The sequence below is a fragment of the Quercus lobata genome, chromosome 6 (genome assembly GCF_001633185.2).
Source record: "Quercus lobata isolate SW786 chromosome 6, ValleyOak3.0 Primary Assembly, whole genome shotgun sequence".
In the NCBI taxonomy this organism is placed as follows: Eukaryota; Viridiplantae; Streptophyta; class Magnoliopsida; order Fagales; family Fagaceae; genus Quercus; species Quercus lobata.
In genome coordinates this window covers 7,408,190-7,420,675 of record NC_044909.1, presented here as the reverse complement: position 1 = coordinate 7,420,675, position 12,486 = coordinate 7,408,190, and the positions used below count along the sequence as shown (strand labels likewise).

The window sequence follows — 12,486 nt, the reverse complement described above, 5'->3', positions numbered from 1 at the left end:
ATGTTTTGGAATTAAAATGCTTATTATAAATTATAAAATCAGTCATAAGGTTCATCTTGGAATTCAAAGCATGAATGAAATGATCAACTCTTGAGTAAAGTTAAATTTCAGAAACCTGTGGGTATAAGTAACACTTTCGTACATCAATGCACATTAATTTCACCTTAGCGAGTGCCAGACCTGTGATCAAAAGCCATATTACTATATCTCTATTTAATTCACCTTTCATGTGGTTGTTAAACTAATTAGCTGTTGGAAGCATGCAGAATTTCTGTCATGTTAAAATATTTGATATTGAAGCAGTTGTTTTTACCTACATATAGTCAGGGATAGTTCTCAACATCATGTGCTTCTTTGTTTTTATGTGCATTCATCTACAATTTGACTGTCATACTTCTTAGTTTTGTTTGAGTACATTCCATAAGCTTTAGCTTACTATATTTTCTTTTCTTGTGAGCAGAGTTAATCTACCTTCGGAGCTGCATTATGGGTCAGATCCAATTCTATGTTGAGTTCAAGTCCAAGTTGTGTACTGAGGAGTTTCAGTTGCGGGCAAAGGTCGTAATTTTAATGCTGAAACCAAAAACCTTGGAAATAGACACTTTGCTCGGTATTGTAAGAGCATCTCCAATAGGCTCTATAAAGCCAATTTTGGAGAGCAAAGACACAAAAAATTACATCCAACAGCCTCTCTAAACTCTAAAATTTTTTTAGAGTTGCTACAGTAGCTCTCTCGAAGAGGAGAGCACTGTAGCAATTACTATAGCAACTCCAAACATTTTTCTCTCTTTAAATAATCCACCGATTGAATAAAAAATGATTTTTTTATCTTTCCTCCCTTTCTCTTTCTTCCCCACCCTCTCTCTCTAGCTTCTCATCAGGAAAAAATAAAATAAAATCTCCTTGCTTCTCATTAGAAAACAATGGGGAAGCAACTCTCTCTCACAAAATCTACATAGCTTTCTCTCACAAAACAATTTGCCTATCTTTTAACCCCCAAACAGTGACTCAACCACATTTGAGGAAGAACAAAGATCTAAGAACATAGGCTCAACAACGGAAATCAATAACCAAAATTTGATTTCATGGGTTTTGCATCATGTTTGAATTTATTGGTTTATGCTAGATTTGGTGATTTTACATGATTTGCCATTGCGATTGTCTAGGTTTAGGTTTTGGACTTTTGGGTTCTTTTATCTCAGTCTCTCTCATTTACATTTCTCTCTCACTCAATTTCTTGATCTCATCTCTATTTTGCTATTTAATTAATCTTATTAGAGTCAGTAAGCTAATCTGACTTTTATCCGTGTCTCTTTCACTTTATTTTCTAATAAAAGTTTAGGTCTCATCTCTATTTTTGCATGCCAACTATTCGATTGAAGGCCTTCCCTCATAGATATACAGAATCAATGATGTTGTTAGCAGCATTGTTATTAATACCGTTTCGGACTCCGTTTCGGTTTGTCCAGTGGAATGGAATATTTCGGTACCGGCCGATTTCGGCGTACCGTTTCAGGGTGTTTTGGAGTTCTTAAAAAATAATTTATATATATTCTTGTAGAACATAAAATTGTCAATTCTAATAAATAAATAACTAAATATCAAATAATACAAATCATTTAGTTTTAACTCTTAAGTCTTAAACATCAATAACTTAAAATATAACATCAATTTAACATCACACAATAAGAAGATTACAAGACAATAACTAAATATCAAATAATACAAGATTTACTCCTCCTCCTCATCATTATCCATGAGAGAAGGATCAAATTCATCATCAAAAGAACTCTCAAATATAATTTTTTTTTTTTTAAAAAAAAAAAAAGTTAATAATAGGCCAAATCCGGTACCGGCCGAAATTTGCATCTCGCCCGAAATTGGCCGGAATTGTCCGGAATGACTGGAATGGACCAAAACGGCCCGAAATTTGACCCGAGGTGGAACGTGGGGTATTCCGGTACCGGTTTGCATACCGGTACGAAAAATTTCGGCCGTTCTGGCCGGAACGGAACGGAATTAATAACAATGGTTAGCAGAGTGTTAAAAAAAAGTAACCTGCTTTTGGGTGTAATTTGGTTGTACTTTAATCTCCCAGGTGAGACTAACCAGGGCCATAACCATAGCACAATAGTGATTGTAAATCCACATGATTTTGTATAAATTTACTCATATATCTTTATTAAAAATATATACTCAATTAAAACAAAAAAAAAAATAATAACAAACAAGCAAAAAAAAAAAAAAAAATCAGCTAAATTTATTAAAAAATAAATATCATGTTGAAAAATAAAATCACGTCTAGTTAAACTGATTAAAACAAAAAACAAAAAAAAGAGAAGAAAAGGAAAAAGAAAGCAAATCCCTGTCATACTCACAACCAGGAAAAAAAAAGCCAACGTTGGAAAGCAAAAGCTTAAAAAAAAACAATTGGGGGTATTTTTGTCAATTAAGTAAATCACACTCTCTCCCTTAATTTTCTCTCAATTTTGGAAAGAAAACATTTTGGTAGGTTTAGGGAAAAAACTCCTGTGTCTCACCACATTTTTTTTTTCTCTTTTCCCAATTAAACGCATTCCAGAAAGTTCTCTCATTTTTTTTTTTTCTTTCCATTTTCCCTTAAATCCACTCTGTCAAACTCACCCTTAGTGTGTTGTGCAACATAGAAAAACAAAGTGCCATGTCAAGGGAGATGCACTAGTAAAGAAATCAAAATACATGACATTTAATGTGCATTTTGATGGAAATATCAAATGATATTTCTTCTGAGGTAAGCATAGAAAATTTTATTAAGGAAAATAGTTGGAGCCCTAATCAGAGGAAGTACACAAGAAAAGCCCCTAACTACAAAGAGACAAGATGAACTCTTATGTGTTTGAAGTCAATTTAAGTCAATACAATAGAACATAGCCAAACTAGGGATGTTCGCTCCCTAGCATCGTATATAGTAATTATTTCGTTAGTAAGCAAAGTTTTGAATCAATTTAAGAAAGTAACATCTTGAGCCCTAGAGGCTCAAGTTCAATGACAAGACTTGAGCCTCAAGGGCTCAAGTTCTCATTGTTGACATGGAGATTTTTGCCATCTGGAATTCGAGTCTCTAAGACTTGAATTCCATAAAAGAAGAATAAGAAGAATTTGAAGAACCCACAAGAAGAGAAGAACAAAGGAAGAAAAAAAAACTCACCCAGGCACCCACAGAGGAAGAAGACGAACAAATCTAGAGGAAGAAGAAGTGCATGTGGTGAACGCAGGAACTTGAGTGTCATGTAGATTTTTCTTCCACATCAGATTGCCACCACATGGAACTTGAGTTTTAAAGAAATCAAGTTCTAAGATGGAACTCGAGATGCTAGTTTACTAAATAGTTTTGCAAACATGGCAACTAACTAAAATGTTTAAAAAATAAAGCTAAATAAAAAAATCTAGCCAAACTTCCTCTCTTTTGTTTCTTTTTCCTTTTTTTTTTAGTGTCTGAAGTCAGCCGAAGTCAAACTCATATAGAATCCATCCCTAAGTACTCACATGTTTCTCAGCGGTATCCCATAGGCACTAATCTCATGAACTAAATAAATCAATAAGGGAATGGATACATATTGTAATTTTATTGGAATTTTAATCCAATTTTTTTTTTTAGCTCACCATCACATGTATTGAATTTGTAGACAATGCATCGAACAAGCTACAAATCTGAAAACATGATCTTAGAAAAAAAACAAAGCTTAATTGTGGTGATAAATTTTGAGCATAAAATCCTTTTAAAAGACTGATTAAAAGTACCAACTATCCAAAAAAAAAAAAAAAAAAACTAATGATATATCATTAGTTTTTTTTTTTTTTTTTTTACAACCATTGTGTTCTAGAGTTAACAAGGAAGGATGTAGAGTGTGCATTTAGAATGCTTCAAGCACGATTTGCAATTGTTTGTGGACCTACATGTCTTTGGAGAACAAACGCTCTTGATTACATTATGAAGGCATGCATAATATTGAATAACATGATAATTGAAGATGAACGTGATGCCAATGAAGCAAAAGACTTTTGTAGGGACACGATTTTTAACGACCCAAGGATGACGTTGGGCTCGTGTGTAAAGGGCCCGAACAATATGATTTGTAGAGAGTGGGTTTGGAAAGGCCTACCTTTGAGCGCTGGGCAACGATCTGGTCCTGGTTTCGCGAGAGCTAATACAAAGGCAGGTTTGGACAGTATGACTGAGCCTTACATCGATATGGTTTGAGAGGTTTGGCTCCTCGGAATTAGTCCGAGGAGCATTACATTCTCACCATTCTTCCTCCTTTTCTTTCTTATGCTCCCCCTTTCACGCTTTTTAGCTCTCTTTCCCTTTTATACTAGCATTCGCTTCCCGTTCTTCTCCCATGCGTCCGTCTTTCCTTGTTTGGGGCAATTACTCGTCCTATCAATCCTCACGTCAGAGTGGTTGGGAAAAGCTGGATAGCATGGTATGGGGTATGGGCTTGTCAGGTGCTGGGCTCCACGTTATGGCGTTGGCAGCTTTCTCGCTTGTACTGCTCTTATACTGAGTTTGTCCTTTTCTTAAGGCGTTTTGTGAGGTGTTGAGCGTGAGATTGTCCTCGGCCACATCCTTGGGCCTTCAAGGAGCTTTCATCGCGCGTCCTCGGCAGTAGGGCTCCTCGGCCTGGGTTTTGGGCCCTTAACACAAAGTGGGCTGGGACCTCAGATTTCGGGCCCCACAATTTTGATTATGAACAAATACTTGAAAGCATCCCAACAACAGTGTCACGTGAGCCTATAGAAGAATTTAGTCAATTTACATCATTCACTGTAGCCCATCAAAAAAATTAGAAATAGAGAAACTCATTCTAAACTTCAATTGGATCTCATGGAGCATTTGTGGCAACGATATAGAGAGTCATAGGATCATCTAATTTTAAGTTTCATGCTTGCATTAATTTTTATGTCTTTAGTCTTTATTGTAATTTTAAATTTCTATGTAATTTGAAATTTATCAAATTTTTATTACTTAAAAATTCTATGTAATTTGAATTTTATCAAATCTATGTTAATTTAGAAATTTATCTAGTCCATTTGAAACATATGACTGTTGAGAAATATTACCATATGATAAGTATGACCAAATAATTTTTTTTTTTTAAAGAAAAAAAAAAAAAAAAAGGCTATTGGAAAATTTGAAAATTTTTTTTGTTAGGAGATTTAAAAATATAGTCGTTAGGAATTCGAAAAATATAGTTGTTGGGAATGAATTAGTGATGGCAATTTTGCCCCATTTCGCCCTAGCCCACCCCTCCTTCGTTTGTCCTACGTTGATTTTTCCTGCCTTGCATAGGTGGTGGAGCGGGAATGGGGCCGAATTTTAGCATCCGCCATGGGATGGGGTGGGGATGGGTTTAGACATTTTAGCCCAGCCCATCCCCACCTCTCGTTGACAAGGGTTATAATTGTAAATTTTTCATACCCTAAATTCCTACTGTGGTGGCCAACCCTAATAAAATTGAGCTTTTTGGGCTTAGGCCCCCCAATTTAGTTGTATGTTGGGTTGTGATTATTCCACAATGGGAGGCCCAAAAGATGGCCTTGTTCACTGTAGATTAAATTTTGGATGTTGCTCAAGGCCCAAACTATCTTATCACTGGCTTCACCGAGGAAGTACAAAATTTATCGAGCCCATTCTCCTTTGAAATCTGAGCAGGATTCCTAAGTCCCCTAGATCTATTTTTCCTTACTCCTCTCGTGTCTCACTCTCCCCCATTTTTTCCAACCCCTGATCCTTATTCCCCCCTCTCTATTTATAGCCTCCCCTTAGTGGGGTTATTATGATGAGGGGGTTTTTTCCCACGTTAGTGGGCCCCTCTGCACTATATTCCTGACTGAATGGGATCCACTGCCTGTTGTTGACACGACCTCCTTAGAACTTGCACTAGACGTCGTTTAATGCTAGCAGACGAATTCCCCCAAGGCATTATTCCATGTTCACACAAATCAAGGGGGGCCACACCGTCTAAATGTTTAGTTGAGCTTAATTGGGCTCGGTTTAGTGTCGAAATAGACCGATACTATCTGGTGAATGGGCCACTAGCTCGATAAAATTTTAGAAAAATAATATATCCACAATATTTTTACAACAAATCCTAAGTGACAGATTGTTACTGGTTGTTATTGTTGGGGCAAAAATGTAATCTTAGTGTTAGATTCAAATTTGAACCAATAACAACTAACCACTTATAATTTGTTGTAAAAATATTGTGGATGTAGCACCTCTCTAAATTTTAAGCATTTTTTGAATTTTTTTTCCTCTAAAATTTTGTAATTTTACTATTTTAGTCTGACTTTTAAAATAATGACTGCAAGTCTTTGTTCTCAATTTAATATCTCATACCTCACCCATTGGGCTATCCCAAAATGAAGTCCTCACCCACTGGGCTACAGGATAATAAATTACTCTCCATCTCAAATTATGTGACCTCTATTTCATTTTAAAGCATCTCAAAGTCCTATTTAAGAGTTAAAGACGTCAACAAATAAATTTTTTAATATATCCTACACTTTATTTAAAAAAGCCAAATACACCTCTTTCACACAAGTCTAAATTAAAGAAAGTAGTTTTAAAAACTTTTTTTTGGCATATTAAAAGACAATGGATTAAATGACGTTCCCACTTAAAAAGCTTGGATTTTCTAAATAGACTGAGAAGTTTTTAAAGGGTGAAGACCCAGCACAGTAACTTGCTCCAGGGCCTTTGCGTGTCGCATGGCGCTTGTGCTGCACTACAGTATGGGTCTGCCGCACCCTATCTAAGTCTAAAATAAAATCTGTCATTCTTGTCAATTGGGCCAAATTTTAAGGTGGTCTATTTTTAAGCCCATTTGGTACCAAAAAGTCACATGGCCCTACAAAGTGTAATAACCAGCGTCTCACTTTCTATTGAGAAGCAATGTTAGCATCACAAAAAAATTGCACAATTATTATTCAAAATTTGTTATGTGGCAAGTTATACTAAAAATTGTGTAAATTTTTTTTTTTAGCTCTAGCGCTTCAATCAATTGAACTTGCAAATCCAGAAGCTCATATGCCATTTTGGCATTGCAATTTAAAGTGCCTACTTTGCTGGTATTTGGTAGGATTTAAATAAAGTTACTGTCAACTGTGCTGGCATTAGGTAGAAATTAAATAAAATTTAAAGCATCCTTTAAAGTAATTTTTATTTTTTCCCCTACCCTTATAGGCGGCAGCATCACCTTTTGGTAAGTGTAATGTATGTGTGCTCTCTATGTCACTTTATTTCCTATGTAGTTTTTTTCTATATATTTGTCGCTTGGATTTCATAGTAAACCTTACATGTGGAGCTTGGAAGCCTTTCAAAAATTATAAAAGATTGTGATTAACATAGTTTTATTTAAAATACACTTATTTTCTGAAGATTTTCCATTTACAGAAAATTAATTTGGTGAAAAGACCGCACCTTGATAATTAATGACATATGAGCTCATCTCTCCAACAATAATTTTGTTTATATTTGAGTCCTAATTAATTATGAACATTTTGTAAGTTATGTTGATGGATAATTTGATGACATGGGAGGGTTGAGCTCAATCATGCTTCTTATTAGCTCAGCTTCAGCAAAGACCAAGTGATCATTTTGGAAGGCAATAACGGCAATATTGGAACCTAATTTTTCACTAAACTCTATATTTAAAAACCATATTGACGTTAATTAAAGGTATGAATAAAAAAAAACACACACACTCTAGCCACCTCTTAGTTGAATGTTGATCTAAGCGATATCCCTGTTGACTTGAGTACTAGAGAGTTTCCCGCTTGCAGACCCTGGTGAAATTTGTAGTACTATTTCTTTTATTGTGTAATCTTTTATCATTTCTCACATCTAAAACTCTTTATCAATTTGATTACCAAATGGGACTACCAACTTCAAAGCACTTTATCACTATAATTTGCCAAACACTCATAAAGGTTAAAACTCTTAATTATAAAAGTTTCACAGTTAAAGCTCTAATTTTAACAACAATAATTAAGCACCACTATTTTTCCACTTGGATAAATACTGGAAACAAGTAATAGTGGTGCTTAATTATAACTTGAAAAATGATGGGGGAAGCCCGGGAAGGTATGATGTATTATGCCAGAGTTGAAGGAGAGAGATCGAGAAAGCATGCTTGAGCCTGAGGAAGAGGCAGGAACAAGCATGAAAGATGAGAAAAAAGAAGAAGAAGAAGAATGATGAATAAAACATATGAATGGCTAATTAATAATCATAGCACCTCATTGCATAAAAAAGAAGTGTGCTGGAACTAAAATATGGTTGGAACTATATACAAGCTAAATAGAAGAACTCACAAAAGTGTTAACTATCACTCTATAATTAATTAATTTTTACTTATTTATTTTGATAAGTAGATACCAGGGGAGAGAGACGTAGGGTTTAAATCACAAATATAAGACCCTACAAAAAAATTTCATTACCACTAAATTATTGCTTAAATTCTAAGAGCAGGCTTTATTTGGGATAAATAGGTAATGAGTTTTTTGTTTTTTGTTTTTGGTGAGTAGGCAGGGAGTTGGTCATGTTTTATTGTATTATAAATCACTTCCATCTACTTTCTTGTCTTTTTTCTTCTTTCTTTTTTAATTTCCCAATTTTAATCCTTGCAAATTGGCTCATTTAGGACAGGAAATTAATATTTCTGCATTTCGAAGTCAAATCACATATTGTTCTTACTACTTATAATAAGCTTTTCCAATACTTGAGGCTTTGCAATATAATTTTACATAAGAGGCTACAAATTGGAGTTGAAAATTTTACATGCAAAAAGGTCATCTATCTTTCTTGATAAATTGTCATCCATGACCATAATTGCCAATCATACTCATGAAAACTGACCGTTGACTGCCACAACTGGATCTAAAGTCTGACATTTTGTCTCTTGAGATCCTCTGGCCTAGTTCTCATGTTCTTTTTCTTAACCACGAAAAAAAAAAAAAAGATTTCAAAGTTCTAGGCTTCTTGCTCAATAAATTAAGATGATCTTAAACGAAAAAAAAAAAAAAAATTACAATATTTTGTCTCTTATTACATATGGAAGAAACAACACTGTTTCCTAGACATTGTTGAGAAACAAATCATAGTATTTTTTTTACTCTACTCAAAATGTTCTATTACTGTAATCATAAAAATGACCATTGACTTCCACAATTTGTGGATCTAAAGCATGAGATTTTGTCTTTTGGGATCCCTTGGCCTAATCACATATTCTTATCAATGAAAGCAAGAAAGAAAGAAAGAAAAAGCTGTGTAGCACAATAAATCAAGTCGATAAAATTGCCTACAAAATAATAAAAATGATTACAATATCTTGTCTCTTATTACAGTTGTATGATGAAACAACATGGTACCTGAAGACAGTGTTGAGACACAAATCATATCCTCTCAAAACAATGGCACACCCATCATTTTTTCTAGTCTTTAGAAATGCAAAAACTGAAAGAAAGAAAAAAATTGAGTAAAACAAACTAAAAATATTTTCCACAAATTGCTTACCAGTTGTTATTTGTTGCTTGCTATGGAGGATCTATCAATAGCAACGATATACCGCAACAACTCGTCGTTGTGGAGGGGTACACAGAGCCATGAGAAGAAGAGCTAGAACTAGCACTATGAGAATGCCTGTGAAATCGAAACCCCCATCGTCTGATTCAGAGCAACACATGGTTCCCATAATTATCACAAAAAGCAGTGTCTTTTGCTTTGTTTTGTGTTGTTTTTGATATCTTAGTTTCTTTGCATGAAAGCAAGAGAGATTGGAGATTGGAAAGATAAGGGGAAGTGTAGCTGTTTTGTACTGTAGTCAAGCTGACTTCTCACTTCAGACACTTTTTTAATTTTTAGTTTGCGTTAGGTGTAGGGAGCTTCAGTCGATGCAACCCATCGTCTCTCTAAATATTTAATTCTTATGGATTTTATTTTATTTTTTAAAGAAAAAAAGAAGAATAAAAAAAAAAAGAATAAGTATTAACAAAACAAAAGATACAAGTAACTTAATTTTAATATATTTCAATTTGATCATTTATTTATGATATTACTCAAATTTCATTGATTAATTATGTATTAAATTTGCAATAATTTCCCCTTTTGATGTACATAATCAAATAGTTTAGTAGAAGATCATCTTTCATTATGTTACAAAACCTAACTTTGATAATATTCATGATTAAAAATGATCATTCCTTAGTTGCAATAAAAATTTTAAAAAAAAATGTACAAACACAATCACTCTATCCTAACGGATTGGTAGGCTATTGATCTTCTAATACTCACTAGTTATTAGCATAATTCTAAATTATTTAACATTTTTTTAAGCCTAGATGTTGAACCATATTATGTTAATAATGGTGAAGTTCCGTTTTGAACCATGTATTTTTCTTGATTTGTGCATTATTGCAGATAAACCTTATTTCCTAACAAACGTTTATCATCTATTCTAAAAAAAATCACGTCTCTTAAAAACTTAGTGTGGGGGTAAAGTTCATCAGTCAACAGTGGGCCTTGACACCCATGCGGGGCCCAACCATAACAGGAAGTGAGGACATGGCCAGAGGACTTCCAGCCCAATCCTGTTGGGCCGGGCCGGGCCTGTTTAAGAGGCGTCCGAGGAGGAATGTCTCCTCGGACGCATCAAATGGGAGTCCAACACACACCCTTCACATAGGGGAAAATCGTCCCAAATCGAAGGAAAATGCTGGACGCATAGGGGGGCAACCACAACTGCCGCATTAAATGCAAGGAAGCTACTTTTCCAACCGCATTAATGTGGAGAGGACAGGAGAACATTATTATCTTGGCCAGTGCAACTCACAGAAAAGGAGGATGATGTCCTATGGGACAGGCACTCAAGTAGAGACCCAGATGATCAACAAGTGTAGGGCCATTATCATTCAAAGGATGCTATATAAGAGAAGAAAACCCCCATGATCAGGGGATCGGAAGCTGGAGAGCAAAAAGTAAGGAAAATAGAGAGAAAATGAGAGAAGTTTTGTAAGAAAAGCCTAAGTTGTTGTTCCGTGAACTGTTATCCCAAGAGGTTTAATAAAACGTTCCCACGTTTAAATGGTTGCATGGCTTACTAACAATTACGTGCACTCTGTCTTGACCTAGTTCTTCGACCCACTCTCTACAAATTCATTGTTGAGGGTCTTTTGGGCCAGAATCGCCTGCTCACTGGGCCTGGGCCCCAAAATCCGCCCCTACAATTGGCGCCGTCTGTGGGAAGAATTTGCGTCTCGACAAGTGAACAATAAGAAATGGAAGGATCAGGCCCACGCCAAACCGGACGTGCAGATTCTCAACGGCAGGACAATTTTTTAAATGTCGAACGAGGGAACGACCAAGATAACCAACGAGAGGGAAGCACGAACACCTCTTATACCAGTAAAAGCCGTTCAAAAGGGAAGGATCATGCATCCCATGAGAAAAACGATCGAAAGGCTTTACGAAAAGAGATCGATGACTTGAAGAAAAAGCTGCGCCGAGCACAGCAGAAACGTCCTTTACCCTCCTCGGGCTTTAGCAGTGACGAGGATAATGAATATCGGCGAAGATCAAGAACCCCCCCGAGCGAGACCTTTTCCTACGAGGAAGAGAGGCCTCGTAAACGCAACCACAAGAGCCCATCTTACCAAGGCCTGGCCAACGATGCCATGAGTAAGGCCCTGGATCGCATCTCCCAGTCGCCGTTTACCCGTAGAATAGAGCGGGCAGCGCTTCCTCGGCGGTTCCATCAACCAACGTTTGCTATATACAATGGTCGGACCGACCCAGTTTAGCATGTGAGCCAATTTAATCAGAGGATGGCCGTCCACACCAGGGATGAGGCATTAATGTGTAGGATATTCCCATCTAGCTTGGGACCCATGGCGATGAGATGGTTCGATTCCCTCCAGCCGAATTCCATAGATTCCTTTAAACAACTGACGCAGGCTTTCGGTTCCCGTTTCATCACCAGCACTAGAGTCCCTCGGCCCCTCGATTCCCTCCTATCCTTGTCCATGCGGGAAGAAGAGACGCTGAAGGCCTACTCGGATAGATATTGGGAAATGTACAACGAGATCGAAGGGAAATATGATGACGTCGCCATCAGTACATTCAAAAGGGGCTTGCCGACCGAACACGGCTTAAGAAAGTCCCTCACCGGAAAGTCAGTCACCAGCGTGCGCCAACTCATGAACCGAATTGACAAGTACAAAAGGGTCGAGGAGGACCAGCAGATGGGGAAGGGTAAGGCGAAGGTCGTCCCTCAAGAGAGGAGGGACTTCAGGTCGGAACGATTTAACAACAGTAACAGGCCGAGAAGGGACTATGTAGAGCAGTCCGGATCTACTGGGGCTCAGGTAGTCCATGCTGTGTTCCGAGAACCTCTTCACAAAATCCTAGAGAAGGTGAAGTATGAGCCTTTCTTTCAGTGGCCGAACAAG

At 36.5% G+C, this 12,486-nt stretch overlaps 1 protein-coding gene across 1 annotated transcript in view; it reads left to right on the top strand.

The window, feature by feature from the left end:
- LOC115994014 (DNA-directed RNA polymerase III subunit 1) overlaps window positions 1-1,292 on the top strand; it is a 33,390-nt gene extending 32,098 nt beyond the window's left edge. The window contains exon 27 of the mRNA XM_031118025.1: window positions 461-1,292. Within this exon, the coding sequence (XP_030973885.1) occupies window positions 461-512 (52 nt within the window). The 3' untranslated portion in view covers window positions 513-1,292. The remainder of the gene's footprint in view (window positions 1-460) is intronic.
- Window positions 1,293-12,486: the final 11,194 nt, after the last annotated feature.